This window comes from Ranitomeya variabilis, chromosome 3, assembly GCF_051348905.1.
Source record: "Ranitomeya variabilis isolate aRanVar5 chromosome 3, aRanVar5.hap1, whole genome shotgun sequence".
Classification (NCBI taxonomy): Eukaryota; Metazoa; Chordata; class Amphibia; order Anura; family Dendrobatidae; genus Ranitomeya; species Ranitomeya variabilis.
This window is the reverse complement of record NC_135234.1, coordinates 548,354,634-548,377,661: the sequence shown is the minus strand read 5'-3', so window position 1 is coordinate 548,377,661 and position 23,028 is coordinate 548,354,634. Positions and strand designations below refer to the sequence as shown.

At 43.5% G+C, this 23,028-nt stretch overlaps 1 protein-coding gene across 1 annotated transcript in view; it reads right to left on the bottom strand.

Moving 5' to 3' along the window:
* The window catches only part of UGGT2 (UDP-glucose glycoprotein glucosyltransferase 2), a 459,065-nt gene that overhangs the window by 362,718 nt on the left and 73,319 nt on the right, over window positions 1-23,028 (bottom strand). The window contains exon 8 of the mRNA XM_077297152.1: window positions 18,942-19,042. Within this exon, the coding sequence (XP_077153267.1) occupies window positions 18,942-19,042 (101 nt within the window). The remainder of the gene's footprint in view (window positions 1-18,941; window positions 19,043-23,028) is intronic.

Genomic DNA, 23,028 nt, shown 5'->3' with positions numbered 1-23,028 from the left:
TCACCCTCAGGTGCTTCTCGAGAACTAAAGCAATGTGGAAGGAAACAAAAATTAACATTTTACTTTTTCACAAAAAATTTACTTTGGAACTAAACTTTTTCATTTTCAGAACGGTATCAGGAGAAAATGGACCACAAAATTTGTTGTGCCATTTTTCACCTGAGAACGCAGATACGCCGTGTGTGGGGGAAAGCCACTATCTCGGTGCATGGCAGGGCTGAGAATTTGACTTTTTGAACACAAAATTGTCTGGAATCAAAGGCTGGCACCATGTCACATTTGGAGACCCCTGATGTACCTAAACCGTGGAAACTTCCAGATTCTAACTCCAATCCTAACACAGCCCTACCCCTGACCATAGCCCCAACCCTAACCACAAGCCTAGCCCCAACACAACCCCAACTCCAACACAACCCCAACTCCAACACAACCCCAACTCCAACACAACCCCAACTCCAACCCTAACCCCACAGCCGTAAACCCAACCGTAACCCTAACCCCAATCCTATACCCAACCCCAATGGGAAAAAAAAACATTTTTTTTTATTTTAGTTTTACCTAAGGGGGTGATAACGGGGGATTTGACTTACTATTTTTTTTTATTTTGATCACTGTGATAGACTACAGTGATAAAAATGAACTAATAGGAAAAATATCCTTTTGTTGCTGGGTGCAGGCCTGCAGATCTCGACGGGAACATTGCACATGTGCCCGCCACTCGTGGGATGGAGCTGGAGGGTCCAGGGATGTTGGGGGTCCACATTTCTCTCTCCTCTGGTATGCGAGATCATATCAGAGGAGAAATAAATGGGAAATCGGACCCTTTTTTTGGCAGTCGCCGTTATTCGGTGAATAATGGCGATCGCAACACTGGGGGTCGGTAAAAGCAGCCACTTCCTCTCCAAGAAAAAAAAAAAAATCAATGACAGATTAACATTCTGCAGGAAACACAGAGATTAGACTGCATAGGATAAGTGCAAAGCCTCTTTCAGACTGTTTGGGACATCTGGAAGTATCATTGTCCAGAGAAAAAAATGATAAGCTCTTCCATAAAGCATTCAACACTATTCACATGTGGGGTTGTTTTTCAAGAAGTAGGCACACTCACAATTTTGCCTAAGACTTCTCCCAATGATCCAGAATTCTTAAAAAACAAGCAACACTGTAAATATTGAGTTTTTCCATAAATTGGATGCATCTGTCAATGATAGTTTAAAAACTTATGAAAGTTAAATGCTAAAACATTTCACTTAAGATCTAAAAACACTGAAGCAGCAAACTTTTGTGAACTTTGCGAAAACCTAAATTTGTCTTAACCTCAAAACTTCTGGTCACTACTGTAGATTGCTCCATTCCTGGGCATGCTCATCAGCTTTTAATAGGGCTGTCAATATTTTCTTTTCTTTCTATAAACCTGGCAGCTAGAAAATACTATATTGTATTGTGATTATATGCTGAAGTTGGCGGAACGCCACGAAACAAACAAAATGAAAGCAATGAATTCTGAATAGATTCTGCGCCTGTTATAAAAATACAATGACCAGCTGGAATATGGGCTATGATATACTATGTAGTAAGAGAACATTAATTTTAATAAAAGCAGCAGCCAGAGACAACTTTCAGGAATAAAGCAGGTAGGTGGTTGTCAGTGTCATGTAAAATAATTGATTTATCAATTCAAAAATGTACTGAAGCCAGATTTATTGGCTTCATGTGAAATAATCCATGTGGGTTTTGATGGTCTGCTTCCGCTACCAAAAGAACTTTAAAATAGTACTTCGAAGACAATTTAAATGTGGTTGTCCGGTCTTACACTACAAGAGTGAACTCGCTCTGTGTGACTGCTGGTTTGTGAATCCTCACACAGCGCACAATGCACGCGGTGAGGATCCTCCGGTCTCAGTGCACATTCCGTCTTGTTGGGCGAAACGGCACTCAATGCAAGTGTATTGAAAAACAGTCTAGTCAGAAACAGTCTAACCGTTCCCAGTGCAAATCCTGACAATACGCAGTCAACGCAGTGTGAAGAGTCACAAGTCTGCAGTAACTGAGTGGCTGTAGACTAGTTTAAGATCAGACAATCTCTTTAATAGCAACTACTCATTAAAGTGAACCCGTCATCTGTTTTGACCAATGTAAGTTACGGCCATCACCTTGCAGGGATGATATACAACATTCTATAATGCTGAATATCAGCCCCCAACCCGACCTGGAAGAGTAGAGAAATACATTTCATTATACTCACCTGTGGAGTGGTCCGGTCCAAGGGGTGTCGCTCTTCTTGGTCCGGTGCCTCCCATCTTTCATTAGATGCCGTCCTACTGCTTGCTTCGTGTTGCGCTCTTGTGCAGGCGTACTTCTCTGCCTTGTTGAGGGCAGAGCAATGTACTGCAGTGCGAAGGTGTAGGGAAAGGTCAGAGAGGTCCATGTTGTGGATCAACCATAATATTGTATCTATAACTCTACTTGTGTAACTAAAGATTTTCCGGTGGAATTTTTAAACACGGGGAAGAAGAAACGTAGGCATGAAAATGGACCAAAAGAAAATTCACTTTTATTTTGTGGAACAGTACCACACTTGACTATTACTGCAACTTCTAAAATGCTGTTTTGCCCCAATATTGAAAGGGTTGCCGAGGATTTTGATACTGATGGCCTATTCTTACACCTGGAGCCCCAAAGATCATCTATCATACGGTGACGCAGATACCATTTACTAAAAAATGGATGACAAGCCACAGTTGTGTGTGTAGTTGTGTTCAGGCTCTGTACATCATTTATTCACGGCCACCATGGGACCTGCTTGATGGTGGATCCTGGTGTTCAACAACTAATAAACGGATATTGATTAAGTATCTTAAGCATTCGTAAAGTACCGATAAAAAAAGATTAATGGCAGTCTGTCACTTCAAAACTTGAAATTTTTAGATATTCATATAGGGGACTTGGCTCCTATAAAAAAAAAAAAATCATACTAGTACTGTAGATTTTAGTAAATTTGCTTTAACCCCTTCCCGACCTTTGACGCATACGCTGCGTCATGAAAGTCTGTGCCTTCCCGACCTATGACGCAGCGTATGCGTCATGGAATGATCGCGTCCCTGCAGATCGGGTGAAGGGGTTAACTCCGATTTTACCCGATCTGCAGGGAGAGGGGGAGTGGTGCTTCAGCCCAGGGGGGGTGGCTTCACCCCCCCGTGGCTACGATCGCTCTGATTGGCTGTTGAAAGTGAAACTGCCAATCAGAGCGATTTGTAATATTTCACCTAAAAAACTGGTGAAATATTACAATCCAGCCATGGCCGATGCTGCAATACCATCGGCCATGGCTGGAAATACTTAAGTGGACCCCCCCCACCCCACCGATCGCCCCCCCAGTCCTCCGTTAGTCCTCCGGTCCCCTCCGTCCGCCTGCCGGCTCCCCCGTCCTCCTATCCGCTCCCTCCTTGTGTGAATAAAGCCCCCCTGTGGTCCGATCACCCCCCCTGTGCTCCGATCACCCCCCCCCCCACCCCTTCATACTTACCGATCCTCCCGGTGTCCGGCCGTCTCCTCGCTGGGCGCCGCCATCTTGGAAAATGACGGGCGCATGCTCAGTGCGCCCGCCGAATCTGCCAGTCGGCAGATTCCTTACAGGTACATTTTGATCGCTGTGGTAGGTTCTATCACAGCGATCAAAATAAAAAAAATAATAAATAACCCCCCCCCTTTATCACCCCCATAGGGACAATAATAAAATAAAGAAATTTTTTTTTTTCTTTTTCTACTAGGGTTAGAACTAGGGTTAGAACTAGGGGTAGGGTTAGGGGTAGGGTTAGGGGTACGGGTAGGGTTAGGGGTAGGGTTATGGCATGTGCACACAGAGCGGATTGGCCGCGGATTCGCAGCGGATTGGCCGCGGATCCGCAGCGGATTGGCCGCTGCGAATTCGAAGCAGTTTTCCATCAGGTTTACAGTACCATGTACACCTAAGGAAAACCAAATCCGCTGTGCCCATGGTGCGGAAAATTCCGTGCAGAAACGCTGCGTTGTATTTTCCGCAGCATGTCAATTCTTTGTGCGGATTCCGCAGCGTTTTACACCTGTTCCTCAATAGGAATCCGCAGGTGAAATCCGCACAAAAAAACACTGGAAATCCGCTGTAAATCCGTAGGTAAAACGCAGTGCCTTTTACCTGCGGATTTTTCAAAAATGGTGCGGAAAAATCTCACACGAATCCGCAAAGTGGGCACATAGCCTTAGGGTTAGGGTTGGAATTAGAGTTAGGGTACCGTCTCACAGTGGCACTTTGGTCGCTACGACGGTACGATCCGTGACGTTCCAGCGATATCCGTACGATATCGCTGTGTCTGACACGCAGCAGCGATCAGGGACCCTGCTGAGAATCGTACGTCGTAGCAGATCGTTTGGAACTTTCTTTCGTCGCTGGATCTCCCGCTGTCATCGCTGGATCGTTGTGTGTGACAGCGATCCAGCGATGCGTTCACTTGTAACCAGGGTAAACATCGGGTTACTAAGCGCAGGGCCGCGCTTAGTAACCCGATGTTTACCGTGGTTACCAGCGTAAAAGTAAAAAAAAAAAAAAACCGTACATACTCACATTTCGGTGTCCTTCAGGTCCCTTGCCGTCTGCTTCCCGCTCTGACTGTCTGCCGGCCGGAAAGTGAGAGCACAGCACAGCAGTGACGTCACCACTGCGCTCTGCTCTCACTGTATGGCGGCACTCAGTCAGAGCGGGAAGCAGACGGCAAGGGACCTGAAGGACACCGAAATGTGAGTATGTACGTTTTTTTTTTTTTACTTTTACGCTGGTAACCACGGTAAACATCGGGTTACTAAGCGCGGCCCTGCGCTTAGTAACCCGATGTTTACCCTGGTTACCTGGGACCTTGGCATCGTTGGTCGCTGGAGAGCGGTCTGTGTGACAGCTCCCCAGCGACCACACAATGACTTTCCAACGATCACGGCCAGGTCGTATCGCTGGTCGTGATCTTTGGTAAATCGTTATGTGAGACGGTACCCTTAGGGTTGGAATTAGGGCTAGGGTTGGAAATAGGGTTAAGATTAGGCTTGTGGTTAGGGTTAAGGATAGGGTTAGGGTTGTGTTGGGGTTACAGTTGTGGGTAGGGTTGGGATTAGGGTTAGGATTAGGGTTGGATTTAGGGTTACGGGTGTGTTGGGGTTAGGGTTGTGGTTAGGGGTGTGTTGGGGTTAGGGTTGTGATTATGGTTATGGCTACAGTTGGGATTAGGGTTAGGGGAGTGTTGGGGTTAGTGTTGAAGTTAGAATTGAGGGGTTTCCACTGTTTAGGCACATCAGGGGTCTCCAAATGCAACATGGCGCCACCATTGATTCCAGCCAATCTTGCGTTCAAAAAGTCAAATGGTGCGCCCTCCCTTCCAAGCCCCGACGTGCGCCCAAACAGTGGTTTACCCCCACATATGGGATACCAGCGTACTCAGGACAAACTGGGCAACAACTATTGGGGTCCAATTTCTCCTGTTACCCTTGCAAAAAAAAAAAATTACTTGCTAAAACATAATTTTGAGGAAAGAACAATTATTTTTTATTTTCACGGCTCTACGTTATAAACTTATGTGAAACACTTGGGGGTTGAAAGTGCTCACCACACATCTAGATAAGATCCTTTTGGGGTCTAGTTTCCAAAATGGGGTCACTTGTGGGGTGTTTCTACTGTTTAGGCACATCAGGGGCTCTGCAAATGCAACGTGACGCCCGCAGACCATTCCATCAAAGTCTGCATTTCAAATGTCACTACTTCCCTTCCGATCCCTGACGTGCGCCCAAACAGTGGTTTACCCCCACATATGAGGTATCAGCGTACTCACAACAAACTGGGCAACAAATATTGGGGTCCAATTTCTCCTGTTACCCTTGTGAAAATAAACAATTGCTTGCTAAAACATCTTTTTTGAGGAAAGAAAAATGATTTTTTATTTTCACGGCTCTGCGTTGTAAACTTCTGTGAAGCACTTGGGGGTTGAACGTGCTCACCACACATCTAGATAAGTTCCTTGGGGGGTCTAGTTTCCAAAATGGGGTCACTTGTGGGGGGTTTCTACTGTTTAGGCACATCAGGGGCTCTGCAAACGTAACATGATTCCCGCAGACCATTCCATCAAAGTCTGCATTCCAAATCGTCACTACTTCCCTTCCGAGCCCCGCCATGTGCCCAAACAGTGGTTTACCCCCACATATGGGGTATTAGCGTACTCAGGAGAAACTGGACAACAACTTTTGGGGTCAAATTTTTCCTGTTTCCCTTGGGAAAATTAAAAAATTCTGGGCTAAAAAAATATTTTTGAGGAAAGAAAACACATTTTTTATTTTCACGGCTCTGCGTTATAAACTTCTGTGAAGCACTTGGGGGTTCAAAGTGCTCACCACACATCTAGATAAGTTCCCTTGTGGGTCTAGTTTCCAAAGTGGGGTCAATTGTGGGGAGTTCCTACTGTTTAGGCACATCAGGGGCTCTGCAAATGCAACGTGACGCCCGCAGAGCATTCCATTAAAGTCTGCATTTCAAAACGTCACTACTTCCCTTCCGCTCCCCGACGTGTGCCAAAACAGTGGTTTACCCCCACATATGGGGTATCAGTGTACTCAGGAGAAACTGCACAACAACTTTTGGGGTCCAATTTCTCCTGTTACCCTTGGGAAAATAAAAAATTGTGGGTTAAAAAATCATTTTTGAGGAAAGAAAAATAATTTTTTTTTTTCATGGCTCTGCGTTATAAACTTCTGTGAAGCACTTGAGGGTTCAAAGTGCTCACCACACATCTAGATTAGTTCCTTGGGAGGTCTAGTTTCCAAAATGGGGTCACTTGTGTGGGAGCTCCAATGTTTAGGCATACAGGGGCTCTCCAAACGCGACATGGTGTCCGCTAATGATTGAAGCTAATTTTCCATTCAAAAAGCCAAATGGCGTGCCTTCCCTTCCGAGCCCTGCCGTGCGCCCAAACAGTGGTTTACCCCCACATATGGGGTATCATCGTACTCAGGACAAACTGGACAACAACATTTGGGGTCCAATTTCTCCTATTATCCTTGGGAAAATAAAAAACTCCGGGCTAAAAATCATTTTTGAGGAAAGAAAAATATTTTTTTATTTTCATGGCTCTGCGTTATAAACTTCTGTGAAGCACCTGGGGGTTTTAAGTGCTCACTATACATCTAGATTAGTTCCTTGGGGGGTCTAGTTTCCAAAATGGGGTCACTTGTAGGGGAGCTCCAATGTTTAGGCACACAGGGGCTCTCCGAACGCAACATGGTGTCCACTAACGATTGGAGCTAATTTTCCATTGAAAAAGTCAAATGGCGCGCCTTCCCTTCCAAGCCTTGCCGTGCACCCAAACAGTGGTTTACCCCCACATATGAGGTATCGACGTACTCAGGAGAAATTGCCCAACAAATTTTAGGATCCATTTTATTCTGTTGCCCATGTGAAAATGAAAAAATTGAGGCTAAAAGAAAATTTGTGTGAAAAAAAAAGTACTTTTTCATTTTTACAGATTAATTTGTGAAGCACCTGGGGGTTTAAAGTGCTCACTATGCTTCTAGATACGTTCCTTGGGGGGTCTAGTTTCCAAAATGGGGTCACTTGTGGGGGAGCTCCAATGTTTAGGCACACGGGGGCTCTCCAAACGCGACATGGTGTACGCTAAAGATTGGAGCCAATTTTTAATTCAAAAAGTCAAATGGCGCTCCTTCCCTTCCGAGCCCTGCCGTGCGCCCAAACAGTGGTTTACCCCCACATATGAGGCATCAGCGTACTTAGGACAAATTGGACAACAACATCCGTGGTCCAGTTTCTCCTTTTACCCTTGGGAAAATAAAAAAATTGTTGCGAAAAGATCATTTTTGTGACTAAAAAGTTAAATGTTAATTTTTCCCCTATTTGTTGCTTCTGCTGCTGTGAAACACCTGAAGGGTTAATAAACTTCTTGAATGTGGTTTTGAGCACCTTGAGGGGTGCAGTTTTTAGAATGGTGTCACTTTTGGGTATTTTCAGCCATATAGAACCCTCAAACTGACTTCAAATGTGAGGTGGTCCCTAAAAAAAATGGTTTTGTAAATTTTGTTGTAAAAATGAGAAATCACTGGTCAAATTTTAACCCTTATAACTTCCTAGCAAAAAAAAAATTTCTTTCCAAAATTGTGCTGATGTAAAGTAGACATGTGGGAAATGTTATTTATTAACTATTTTGTGTCACATAACTCTCTGGTTTAACAGAATAAAAATTCAAAATGTGAAAATTGCAAAATTTTCAAAATTTTCGCCAAATTTCCGTTTTTTTCACAAATAAACTCAGAAATTATCGACCTAAATTTACCACTAACATGAAGCCCAATATGTCACGAAAAAACAATCTCAGAACCGCAAGGATCCGTTGAAGCGTTCCTGAGTCATTACCTCATAAAGGGACACTGGTCAGAATTGCAAAAAATGGCAAGGTCATTAAGGCCAAAATAGGCTGGGTCATGAAGGGGTTAAGGCAAACAGTTTTATTAAATACGTAAATGAGTGAGCTTCAGTGCACCCATTGTGTGGCCAAGGTCCCTCCCCTCATGGTGATTGTCAGCGCTCACTTTGCAGCACAGCCTGATCGAACTCTCCAACATTGCTCATACGGACACTGGAGGAGCTGAGCGACTACATACATGTGTCAGGACAGAAAATGCATGACAGTTCTGCTACTGCACACACTGTGTATGGTGGCGCTTGCTGCAAACACTATCACAAAGTACTGGCAGCTGATACTCATAGGAGAGGGATAAAGACATGCACACGCTGACAATGTGTATGCACATGCTCGACTCTTGCAGCTAAATAGGTTAAATAAGGCAGCACTACAACGCTGCCAATCACTATAAGTGGAGGGGTGGAATATTGTAATTGAGGGGCAGAAAAGTGCACTGAAGCCCCTAATTTACATATTCAAAAAACTTTTTCTATGAAACAAATTTAATGAACGCTTAAGTATAAGTATGATTTTTAAGAGGCCGAACTCCCCTATATGAATGTCTAAATATTTCAGTTTTTCAGATTTCCTCTATAAATATATCAGTCTATAGAAGCCATATGTAAATAGCTTCAGTTAGCTAAAGAAGTGCAATTTACAGTAACAAAGGTAATTGCCCACAAAAGAGAAAATATCTGGAATGGTGGCACTTGTTGAATATTGCACACAAAATGTGATTTTGCATTTTGGAGAGTTACAGTGCTACCTCACAACCTGGAATTTCACTGCTTTTTTTTGTTTTGAGAGTTTGAAACAGTTCATGTAAAGAACATTCCTATAACTGTGAACATTTGTTTTTGTTGTGAAGGAAACAAAAAAAAATAGAACAAAATTACTGAAAACTTCAGTGTACACAACTGTTCAGCCTCTTATAGTCATTACTTTGAATAGCCTCCTTGTGTGGCAAATACTGCTACAAGTTGCTTTGGATAAGTCTGAGCTTTCCACATCTTGCCACTGGAATTATTCCCCATTCCACAAGTCAAAACTGCTCCAGCTCGTTCAAGTTATAGATGGTTTCCTCTGGTGAACAGCAATCTTCAAGTCTGACCACGGATTCTCAATTGGATTAAGGTCTGAGCTTTGACCAGGCCGCTGCAAAACATTTACACATTTCCCCTTAAACCACTCGAGTGTTGCTTTGGCAGTACACTTTGGGCCATTGTCTTATTGGAAGGTGAACCTCCATCCTAGTCTCAAATCTTTTGTGGTTTGTCCTAGTGAAGAAGTTGTAATAACTTTGAAACACATTGACCAATAAATCACCTACAGTTGAATTCAATATTTGGAATCTGCATCATTTATATTGTTCTGAATGACAGCGCTTTGTATCCCATATGCTTACAGTTTCGGATTACCAGTCTCAAATCACAGACTGAAACAGGTTTTGCTCAAGAATATCCCTATATTTCAAACCATCCATGTTCCCCTCGACTTGGAACATTTTCCTTTCCCTGCTGCTGAAAAATATCCCCACAACATGATGCTGCTATCACCATGTTTCACTGTAGGGGTGGTGTTCTTGGGGTGATGGGCTGTGTTGGTTTGGTGTCAGATACCGCATTTGCCCTGGTGGACAAAAAGTTTAATTTTGGTCTAATTTGACCACAGCACCTTCCTCCATACATTTGGGGAGTCTCCCACATATCTTCTGGCAAACTCAAAACAAGCCTCACAATTTTTGTAAAGGCTTTTTTTCTGCCCACTCTTCCATAAAAGCCACTTCTATAGAGTGTACGGTGTGTGAGAAGGTCACTGGTAAAATACTTGTGGGGAGATGTGTCCCTCAGAAGGTTAGCCTCAGTGATATGAACTTGGAAAAATGCTCCAGCATACAAAGTGCTGAGAGGTGTTAATCAGTCATATTAAGGGCTGCGTTTTGTGGACAGCTAAAGAGTGGGTGGGAGGCTGTTCACCATATCTTCACTCCAGGGTGTGGTCTAGAGACTACAAATGGAGCTTTTGGGCTCAGTGTGTCCGGAGACAAGATCGAGAGAAATGAACAGTGTTTTTGTTTCCATGAGGGGGCAGATCCCTGCAGCCAAGCAGACTGCACTGTATGCCATTGTTTTGCCCACTCTACCAGAAGAGCCGTGTTTATTTAACCCATTAGTGACAGAGCCAATTTGCTGCTTAATGACCAAGCCAATTTTTACAATTCTGACCACTGTCATTTTATGTGGTTATAACTGTGGAACGCTTCAACAGATCCCACTGATTCTGAGACTTTTTTCGTGACATATTGTACTTCATGTTAGTGGTAAAATTTCTTCAATATGACTTGCGTTTAGTTATGAAAAAAACAGAAATATGGTGAACATTTTGAAAATTTAGCAATTATCTAACTTTGAATTTTGATGCCCCTAAATCAGAGTGGTGTCACACAAAATACTTAATAAATAACATTTCCCACATGTCTACTTTATATCAGCACAATTTTAGAACCACATTTTTTTTTTCTTAAAACGTTATAAAGGGTTAGAAGTTAACCAGCGATTACTCATTTTTCCAACAAAATTTACAAAACCATTTTTTTTTAGGGACCACCTCACATTTGAAGAGACTTTGGGGGGTCAATATAACAGAAAATACCCAAAAGTGATATTCTAAAAACTGCACCCCTCAAGGTGGGCAAATGCACATTCAAGAAGTTTATTAACCCTTCAGGTGCTTCACGAGAACTAAAGCCATGTGGAAGGAAAAAATGAACATTTTACTTTTTTTTTCCACAAAAAATTTACTTTGGAACCAATTTTTTCTTATTTTCACAAGGGTATCAGGAGAAAATGGACCACAAAATTTGTTGGGCAATTTCTCCTGAGTACGCCAATATGGGGAGAAAGCCATTGTTTGGGTGCATGGCATGGCTCAGTAGGGAGGGAGCACCATTTGACTTTTTGAACGCAAAATTGGCTGGAATGCATGTCGCATTTGGAGACCCCTTGATGTACCTAAACAGTGGAAACCCCCCCAATTCTAATCCCAACCCTAACCATAACACACCCCAAACACCAATACTCACTTTGGCCCAACTCACTTTGGCCCAACTCACTTTGGCCCAACTCACTTTGGCCCAACTCACTTTGGCCCAACTCACTTTGGCCCAACTCACTTTGGCCCAACTCACTTTGGCCCAACTCACACCGTAATGGAAATTTATGTTTTTTTAATTTCATTATTTTTCCCATCTAAGGGGGTGAGAAAAGGGAGTTTTATGTACAATTTCTTTATTTTGATCACATCAGAGGAGAGAGAAATTACCGTATATACTCGAGTATAAGCCGACCCGAGTATAAGCCGAGACCCCTAATTTTGCCACAAAAAACTGGGAAAACTTAATGAATCGAGTATAAGCCTAGGGTGGAAAATGCAGCAGCTACCGGCAAATGTCAAAAATAAAAATAGGTACAACTAAAAGTAAAATTAATTGAGACATCAGAAGGTTGTGTTTTTGAATATCCATACTGAATCAGGAGCCCCATATAATGCTCCATACAGTTCATGATGAGCCCCATAAGATGCTCCATATTAAAATATGCCCCATATAATGCTGCAAAAATGTTGATTATGGCCCCATAAGATGGTCCATAGAGAAATTTTCCCCATATAATGCTGCACAAATGCTGATTATGGCCCCATAAGATGCTCCATAGAGATATTTGCCCCCAAATAATGCTGCACATAGCCCCATAAGATGCTCTATAGACACATTTTCCCCATATAATGCTGCACAAATGCGGATTATGGCCCCATAAGATGCTCCATACAGACATTTGCCCCATATAATGCTGCACATGGCCCCATAAGATGCTCCATAGACATATTTGCCCCATATAATGCTGCACAAATGCTTATTATGGCCCCATACGATGCTCCATACAGACATTTGCCCCATACAATGCTGCACAAATGCCGATTATGGCCCCATAAGATGCTCCATAGACACATTTGCCCCATATAATACTGCACAAATGCTGATTATGGCCCCATAAGATGCTCCATAGAGATATTTTTCCCCATATAATGCTGCACAAATTCGGATTATGGCCCCATAAGATGCTCCATAGACACATTTGCCCCATATAACGTTGCACATGGCCCCATAACATGTCCCATAGAGATATTTGCCCCCATATAATGCTGCACATGGCCCCATAAGATGCTCCATAGAAATATTTGCCAATATGACGTTGCACATGGCCCCATAAAATGCTCCATAGAGATATTTGCCCCCATATAATGCTGATTAAGGCCCCATAAGATGCTCCATAGAGATATTTGCCCTATATGCTGTTGCTGCGATAAAGAAAAAAAAACAAAAAAAATCACATACTCACCCCTCGTCGCTCAGGTCCCTGGCACTTGCTATACTCACCTTTCCCGTTCTACCATCGGCGCCACTGTGTCTTCCGCGTCCTCTGCACTGACTGTTCAGGCAGAGGGCGGCACACACACTAATCACGCCCTCTGACCTGAGCGTCAGTGCAGAGGACGCGGAAGACGGAGCGGCGCCAACGGTAGAATGTGGGACAGGTGAATATGCCCCCGTTATACTCACCTCCTCCTGGCGCGGTCCCTGCAGGTCCCTGGTTCTCCGGGCTTCTTCTTGTATTGAGCGATCACATGGTACCGCTCATTACAGTAATGAATATGCGGCTCGACCCCTATGGGACTGGAGTCGGTTCCATATTCATTACTGTAATGAGTGGTACCATGTGAGAACTTAATACAGGAAGAAGCCGTCAGCGCCCGGAGAACCAGGGATCTGGAGGGACCGCACCAGGAGCAGGTGAGTATCATTAGACAGCTGCTGCTCCCCCTCCCCTGCCGACCCTTGGGAATGACTCGAGTATAAGCCGTGAGGGGCAATTTCAGCCTAAAAAAATGGGCTGAAATTCTCGGCTTATACTCGAGCATATACGGTAAATGGAAAATCTGACTTTTTTTGCGGTTGCCATTATACCATTAATAATGGCAATCGCAACACCGGGGTCAGTAAAAACCTACCCGAATTACGTTCTCTGGTGTCTCAGCTATGGGCGGAGAAAAAAAAAAAAATCAAAGCATGCTGCGACTGTCCTCATATCTTGGACGAGACTCGTCAATGCAAGTCAAAGGATGGGTGTAATTTAAAAAATAATAATAATATTTTGTATGTCTCGCTCAAAACTCAGTGCTGTTCGATTTTTAAAACACCCATTTCCTTGAAAAGCCGACATTTCATCTGCCACACACAGTAAAATCAGTGTGACCCGTTAGAATAAATATATGTACACAGAATAGATATAAAGAGGTCAGCGACTTACATTAGTACAGTGCTTGTGTAGGGTAATACCGATAGAGCTCTTCAGGTTATTAAAGTCAGCTCACACCTGTATACTCAGCCTTTCCTGGTTATTAAAATGGGGAACCCCCCCCACAAAAAGGGTCCCCCTATAATAACCTGCACAGACAGCTGTGGGCTTAAATTAATAGCCTAAGAAGTGGCCATGGATGGATATTGGCCACGTCCAAGACTAAAAACATCAGGTCTCAGCCACTCCAGAAATGGCGCATCCATAAGATGCATCAAATCTGGCACTTAGCCTCGCTCTTCCGACTTGCCCTGGTGTGGTGGCAAGTGGGGGGATAGTATCGGGGTTGATGTCACCTTTGTATTGTCAGGTGCCATCAAGCATAGGGGTTAGTAACAGAGGCGTTTATAAGACGCCCACATTACTAACGCCCTGTTATCTTCTCGCTGGACAGGTGGGGAATGTGGTTGTTTATCATTTTAATTTTTTACAGGCTTCAATGCATTGGAGGTGTAAGGCGAGTGTCTTTTTTTTTTAAATTTAGAGTCAATATAGGAGTCTGTGTCACTTGAACAAATAAACAGACTTTATTCTGTTTTTTTTTTTTAATAATTTGACTATGGGGTTAGTAAAAGTATGGGTATTACTCCCTTCCCAAGCTATAAACATCTTCCCCTCAGCTCTCCGCTTTTCCTCTACTGATTAATAACATTTTAGGGGATCCCACGCCATTTTTTTTTCAGAAAATATATGTATTTATTATTTATAGAATACATGTACAGTAAGCTACATCCACAAAGCACTCATATCTCACTCACATATTTATATCTTTTTGTATCTGTTTATTTAATATATTTATATAGAACAATATTTCCTTTGAAAACTGTAAATTACAGACAATTACTCTATATACAAGCTCATGTTAAAATTGCATTGCAATTGGATTGCAGTTGCATGTAAATAGGATGCCAGACGATAAAAATCACATTGTACTTGCAAGAAAACTTTTGATACTTGCAGGACACTTGGCCCACTTTTCGGTTTTTGTTTTGACGATGAAGGGTATGAGTCAGACCTTAGTTAGATAGTTGCTAGTGGTTGCAACCATGGATACTGAAGGTCCTAAAATGCCTGCACATGAGGAAAGAGACATAGCGAATCAGAAAAACTATACCACATTTCTAATTGGAGGAATTTGCTAATATTATTACACCTACTACATATTGGAATGAGATCTTGGAGATGCAAATACTCCATTAAATGTCATTTAGACAGGCTTATAATCGGGGAAAGAGTGTTCTGAGGAACGTACGTTTTGGATTATTGGGTTATCTGAACCAGCTGGCATTTCATTTCAAAACAAACAAAACACAGGCTTCATCTTCATAGTGTACTGCAGCGGGGTTGGTGCAGTGTCACAGGCAGGGACCACAGAAAGTTCACCATAAACAAACAGTTTCTTTATTTATGGACTCGCATACAGGAGTGATATCCTCCAGATCGCAGCCGGGTTTCCACAAATACAGTCCGTGTTCAAAACCTGTTCCCTTGGACAATGGCACCACTGTGTCCCTTGGGTGCGTCAGCCGACTTGAAGCTCCTGGCTCTGTGTTAGCTCCACACAGTCCTGGGTTGAACAGAGCCTCCTGCTCTGCAGCATGCAAACTACTAATTGAAACACCCAATGCAAAAATGACAGATTTTAAATGGAATCATGGCCATAGAGCCACTTCCAAAATCCGGAGTGGAGAGAGAGAGATTCGCCCCACTACCAAACCTGCAAATCCCTCTAAAAATAAAAGCCCTTGACAGGTTTTTCTAAAAATCTGACTGGGTCAGCTACTTGGACCCAATCCACACATCCTTTTATTTTGCCTTGTGATTCACAGGCGTCTTGCTGTATACACAAGGTGCTCCAGCAGGTTTATTATGACTCCGTCCGCATCCTGGAGGACACATAACCCTCGCACATGATCCCCCTGACTGCCTCACAACAGGCAGCACACCGGTGTTATCAGGAGATGTGCTGCCGATAAGATGACATCCTACTAACAATCGTTTTGTGTGTGCAGAATGCTCATTGGCGGGTATAAAAGAGGCCATTTAACAACTGGCAATTGGTAGTCATTTCCCGGCCATGGTCAGAATGTCTAAATGTACCCTAACCCACTTACTGCTACAACTTGGTTTCCTGCGTCTGCTTCTTGCAAAAAGAAATATTTGTTCTCTCTAGCATAAAAAAACAGCAAAAATAACAGTTTTGTAATTGTGAGAATTTGTGGTTACCATAGCAACACTAGACTGCAGTGTACTTTAGGGACACATTTACTTATCTTCCCGGACACTCAGGGAGATGTTTTATACAGACTGAAGCGACAATTCTAGTAAGTGCCATTAAAGTCACCAAGGACTGTCAAACATTGCCAGAATAGTCTAATAAAGAATAATTCCCTTAATAGTTTAATGACATAAATCAAAAAACATAACTAAAACAGGGAAAAATAGGACTTCAAAGAGTCTGAAAAGCGATCTACAAGGCAATAATAACGTACTGTACAGTGATGGGTAGAAATATTAGTCCTCAGTGACTTTTTAGGATTCCCTGCAGTAAATCAATATACTCTCTGGATAGGGCCGAGCAGATATGAAAGCAAAGGGCTTAGGCGAGGCTACAAGATCAGAGTAAGGGTGTGTGGACTTGTTAAGTATTTGCTGCATACATTTCAGCATCAAAAACCTGTCTCTCGGCCCAGCCGATGAAACAGACATCACCGATTATGCTTCATTCCAGGGTGGGGACAGAGGCTGCAGTAGTATCTCTGCCACACTAATTATGACTCACTTAAGTATCCCAGCAAGCACTGGGGGCTCGCAAACAGGAATTACTGTATTTTTCGGACTATAAGATGCACCAGACCATAAGACCCTAAATTTTCGGAAGGAAAATAGGGGAAAAAAATGTGTCAAATAGGGGTCCGCTTTACAGTCCAAATTCAGCTTACCAGGGAAGGGATCGGCACAGGTGGAGTAGTGGTCACAGGGGTCATTCGGTGGTCCAGGCTGGTGCGGTGGGCTCCGGGAAATCCCATCCCAAGCTGGTGCGGTGGCTCTGTGCTGGGGCTCTGTGCTCCGGGGAAGTGCAGCAGCTCTCTGTGCTCCGTGGGGGCTCCGACAGCATTTCGTCAAAGCCCGGAGGCCCCGCACATCCGTTGCTGCCATGTTACGGTGGCCTCTGGGAACATGGCCGCCGGGCGGCCCATGCTCAGATTCAAATCGGGACGAGATCTGAATCCGAGCATGCGCTGCCCCCAGCCCGGTGGCCATCTTCCCGGAGGCCACTGCAACATGGCAGCAACGGATGTGCAGGGGCCTCCGGGCTTTGACGAAATGCCAGCGGAGCCCCCCACGCAGCACAGAACCGCTGTCACTGCCCTGGAGCACAGCCCACCACCACCACACCACAGAGCCCCGCTGCACCGCCACACCAGCCTGGGAAGGGAGGCTGCATTGGGACTGCCGCCGCTACCACAGGATTTGTAAGTATACTGCGACCATAAGACGCACCCCCATTTTCCCCAAAAAATTTTTGGGGGAAAATGTGAATCTTATGGTCAGAAAAATACGGTAAGCAAAAAAAAAAAAAAAAAACAGGCCGCAACGTACATTTACTGCTGTTTGTGGGAACGTAGCTCCCGCAGAGCAGTATACGTACGGCGCATGTCAGGAACGAGTTAAAGAGAATCTGTTAGCAGGTTTTTCCTACCTCATGTGAAAGTAGCATAATATAAAGAGGGACATCCTGATCCCAACAATGCAGTACTTTTACTGGGTGCAGCAGGTGTGATACAATCAATTTTTAGATGTAGCAGAGCTGAGAAAGCTGCCCTCGCCCACACCATAGCTTTCTGTGTACATGGGCTATTGATAGTGATGAGCGCAAGTGCTCTTTATTTGAGTTTGCCTAGGGTGCTTGGGTATGCACAGAGTATCGCGGGTGCGAGAGTGACATGTGGTCGCAGGGGCCTGAACATACTTTGTGGTCCTTAGACTGCGACAAAACATGCGGGGATTCCCCATGCATATCAGTCAATCCCTGCATGTGTTGTGGCTAACAGCTGCAAAGCAAACGGCAGCGGGGACTTGAACATGTCACTCGAGCACCTGCGATACTCTGTGCATACCCGAGCAACCTCGGTAAACTAGAGTAACGAGCACTTACGCTCATCGGTATCTATTGACAGTAAGCGGACATCAGTGCGGGGAGTGTGGTTGGACCAGTATGCATATAGTCCAGCAGTGATAATCTCCTGATGATAAAACACTCATTGTATTGCAACAGCTAAGTGACGCATTACTGAATTCAGTAGCTCAGACCTACCTCATGCTTCCCTCAGATTACATAACAAAAACCTGATGACAGTTTCCCTTTAACCTTCAGATTAACTCTATGCCTGTAGCTTAATATCATTTGGTAATATGACAGGTTCTCGTTAGCAGAGCATTTTTTTATTTTTTTTATTTTAAGAATAGGCTTACAACAACATAGCAGTTTCTCAATATGAAAATTATATATTTTTTTCAAGCAAGTCCGTCCGTTCTGTTAAAATGTTGCTGCTGAGAACTGCAGGCTTCTTTTCTCTTATATATGAATTGTGGCACCCGGCTGCTACACATTTATAGAGCTGCGCTGTTCAGCTCCGTTCAGTGTTTACGTCCAGCTGCTCTGGAGTTAATAACAGTTTGTGTGTGGAGTTTGCCGGGTGTCAAACACTAACCGATCTGATCTTCTGGAACTATTCTGTGGATAGGTCATCATTATTATATTTGGGGAAAAACCCATTAGGAATATAAAGATGTAACAAAAAACTGCAATAATATACCAAGAAACTCCAGTATAGCTGTGATCTTCTTCTGAGTTTTGCATTTTGCACCTTGAGTGATCTCTGGCCTTATGGCCTACATACGCCGATACAGTGGCACATACACAAACATTTTGCCAAAAACAAATAAAGCTAAGAATCAGAGCCTTGTTTCAATACTTTCGATCTCCATTTTCTCTACACATTTACAATACCAGCAATCTTTAGATGAAGACAGAACTTACCTTGCAACTCCCAGACTTTCAACGGCTCCATCTCATTCGTGCTTTCTATAAGATGTTTTCGGAATTCAGCCAAATTGTCTTTGAGATCAGGGTACATTTGGCTTGGGAAAAAAAAACGAAAGGATCACTAGACCACATTATCAGTTTGACAACCCCAAAATGTACAAATAATTATTGTCACTATGAAGCATTGGAAAGTACTGAAAACTCAGCTTCTTAATTTTCAAGTCTCATTAATGGTGTATTCACAAACTGCAGATTTTGTTGCAAATATTTCTGAGACAAAAAATCAGTACCATTCATTCAAATGCAATTGTTCAGATGAATTGGAAATTTCTGTAAGAGAATCTGCAACATGTGAATTCACTGTACGATGCTTTTTTATTATTATACATTTTTATAGCGCCATTTATCCCATGGCGCTTTACATGTGAATACGCGGCAAATATAGACAAATACATTATACATGAGCAAAAAAACAAGGCACACAGGTACATAAGGAGGGAGGACCTAGCCTGCGAGGGCTCACAGTCTGCAGGGGATGGGTGAGGATACACTAGGAGAGGGTAGAGCTGGTTGTGTGGCGGTTCAGTAGGTTGAAGATCATTGCAGGCTTGTCGGAAGAGGTGAGTCTTCAGGTTCTTTTTGAAGGTTTCTGTGGTAGGCGAGAGTCTAATGTGTTGGGGTAGAGAGTTCGAGTATGGGGGAAGCACGGGAGAAGTCTTGGATGCGGTTGTGGGAAGAAGAGATGAGAGGGGAGTAGGGAAGGAGGTCTTGAGAGGATCGGAGGTTGCGTGTAGGTAGGTACCGGGAGACCATGTCACAGATGTATGGAGGAGACAGGTTGTGGATGGCTTTGTATGTCATTGTGAGGGTTTTGAACTGGAGTCTCTGGGCGATAGGAAGCCAGTGAAGGGCTTGCCATAGGGAAGAGGCTGGGGAATAGCGGGGAGACAGGTAGATTAGTCGGGCAGCAGAGTGTAGGATGGATTAGAGTGGTACCAGAGTGCTAGAGGGGAGGCCAGAGAGTAGGAGGTTGCAGTAGTCAAGGCGGGAGATAAGGGCATGTACTAGTGTTTTTGTGGTGTCGCAGTTAAGGAGTGTGCGGATTCGGGAAATATTTTTGAGTTTGAGATGGCAGGAGCAGGCAAGGGCTTGGATATGTGGCTTGAAAGAGAGGGCAGAGTCGAGGATCACCCCAAGGCACTGGATGTATGGGACTGGGGAAAGTGAGCAGCCATTGACATTGATAGATAGGTCTGGTGGAGGGGTAGAGTGAGATGGGGGAAAGATGACGAATTCTGTTTTGTCCATGTTCAGTTTTAGAAAGCGAGCAGAAAAGAAGGCTGAAATAGCAGACAGACAGTGTGTGACTTTGGTAATTAAGGAGGTGAGGTCAGGTCCGGATAGGTAGATCTGTGTGTCATCGGCGTAGAGATGGTTCTGCATACCGTGGGATTCTATGAGCTGTCCAAGGCCGTAGGTGTAGATGGAGAAGAGTAGGGGTCCTAGAACAGAGCCTTGAGGAACACCGACTGACAAGGGGCGAAGTGAGGAGGTGGTGTGGGGGAGGGAGACACTGAATGTTCAGTCTGTCAGATATGACGAGATTCAGGATAGGGCCAAGTCTGTGATGCCAAGAGATGAGAGGATCTATAGCAGAAGGGAGTGGTCCACAGTGTCGAAGACAGAAAACAGGTCCAGGAGAAGGAGGACTGAGTAGAGTCGCTTGCTCCTGGCAGTTAGTAGGTCGTTGGTGACTTTAGTTACGGCAGTTTCAGTTGAGTGATAGGGTCGGAAGCCAGATTGTAAACGATCAAAGAGGGAGGAGAGGTGGGAGGACAGTTCAAGATGGACGTGTTGCTCCAGTAATTTGGAGGCATAAGGGAGAAGAGATATCGGGCGATAGCTAGACACAGAGGATGGGTCGAGGGAGGGCTTTTTGAGGATGGGCGCGATCTTGGCATGCTTGAAGGATGAGGGGAAGACACCTGTTGTGAGTGAGAGTTTGAACAGGTGCGTTAGGGTTGGGATGAAGACCGTGGAAAGGTTAGGGATGAGGTGGGACGGGAGCGGGTCGAGCGTGCAGGTGGTGAGGTGTGATCTTGACAGGAGGGTGGAGAGCTGATCGTCTGTCATGGTGAAGAAGCTGGTTTTAAAGGGAACCTGTCACCTGAATTTGGCGGGACCGGTTTTGGGGTGTTTGATTCACCCTTTCCTTACCCGCTGGCTGCATGCTGGCTGCAATATTGGATTGAAGTTCATTTTCTGTCCTCCGGAGTACACGCCTGCGCAAGGCAATATTGCCTTGTGCTGGCGTGTACTACGGAGGACACAGCATGAACTTCAATCCAATATTGCGGCCAGCATGCAGCCAGCGGGTAAGGAAAGGGTGAATCAAACACCCGAAAACCCCGCCCATATGACCCAAAACTGGTCCCGCCAAATTCAGGTGACAGGTTCCCTTTAAACAATATGTTAGACTAGAACCCCAGGCTGTCGAATCAATGCAGTTTACCATTCTCTTATCGTAGTCTGATACAGTAAACTATTAAAGGCTGAAATAACAGAATGTATGTTATTTTTCTATGTTATAACTTGGACCTTGAACAGTTTAAAGTAAGAGAGTCCTAAGAAAATAATCTATTGTTTAATAAGGTTTTTGTAATAATTGCATTCTTTAAAAACGTTTTGGTAATGTGTATTTTTTATAGCATAATCTTTATTAAAAAATTAAAAATTAGTAACCCTGAAAATGTCACACTGATCTATTTTAGACTCATAGGGTCTGATTCATCAGGACTGGCACAGCGCAGACGCGCACCATGCCCTTCTTGATAGAGAACATGATGCTGAATTCATTAAGAGGTGCTCCTCAGGGACATTAGTAAGTGGTGTGAGTCTCCATGCGTGGTATCAAAAAAGCTACTACATGTGTAGTAAATGATTTGATGAATTTGACAAATGGGCATAGCCACACTCTAGTTCAGAAATTTCCTGTAAGTATGCAGTGTTCGATTTTCACCTCTTGAGCTTAAATTATACAATAATCCATATAATTACAGTATTTTTTTTTATGTAGAAGCATTCTCATAATTATGCAATAAAACACTTGTCTCCAGTTTTGTATTGAAAAACACAACACCTGATGTGCATAAAAGGTTATCTGGGCTAAAACTAAATGTCTGTAGTCAGTTTAAAGCCTTAATGACCATGGTTTCAGTTTTTGCGTTTTCGTTTTTTGCTCTGCTTCTTCCCAGAGCCATAACTTTTTTTTATTTTTCCATCAATATGGCCATGGGAGGGCTTGTATTTTGCAGGACAAGTTGTACTTTTGAACGACACCATTGGTTTCAACATATCATGTACTGGAAAACAGGAAGAAAAAAAAACAAATGTGGCGAAATTGCAAAAAAAAAAAAAGTGCAATTCCACATTTTGTTTTTGTTTTTTACCATGTTCACTAAATGCTAACACTAACCTGCCATTATGATTCTCCAGGTCATTACGAGTTCATAGACACCAAATTTATTTTAATTAATTATTTTTTTATCTAAGTGGTGAAAAAAAAATCCAAAGTTTGTTAAAGAAAAAAAACTGCACCATTTTCAAATACCCATAGCATCTCCACTTTTCGTGATCTCAGGTAGGGTGAGGGCTTATTTTTCGCGTGCCGAGCTGACGTTTTTAATTATGCCATTTTGGTGCAGATACGATCATTTGATCGCCTGCTATTGCATTTTAATACAATGTTGTGTGGACCGAAAAAACAAATTGACTTTCTCGTTACGCCGTTTAGTGATTGGATTATTTTTTTTTTTATATTGATAGATCAGGTGATTCTGAAACAGACGATATCAATGTGTATATTTGCTTTTTTATGGGATGGGGCGAAAGGGTGGTGATTTGAAATTTTATATACAGCATTTCTTTTTATATTTTTAAAAACCTTTTTTTTTTTACTTTTTGCATGTTTTAATAGTCTTCATGGGAGACAAGAATCTGCGATCGCCCCTGCTATACACAGGTGATGATCAGATCGCCTGTGTGTAGCAGAAATGCTCACTTGCTATGAGCGCCAACCGCT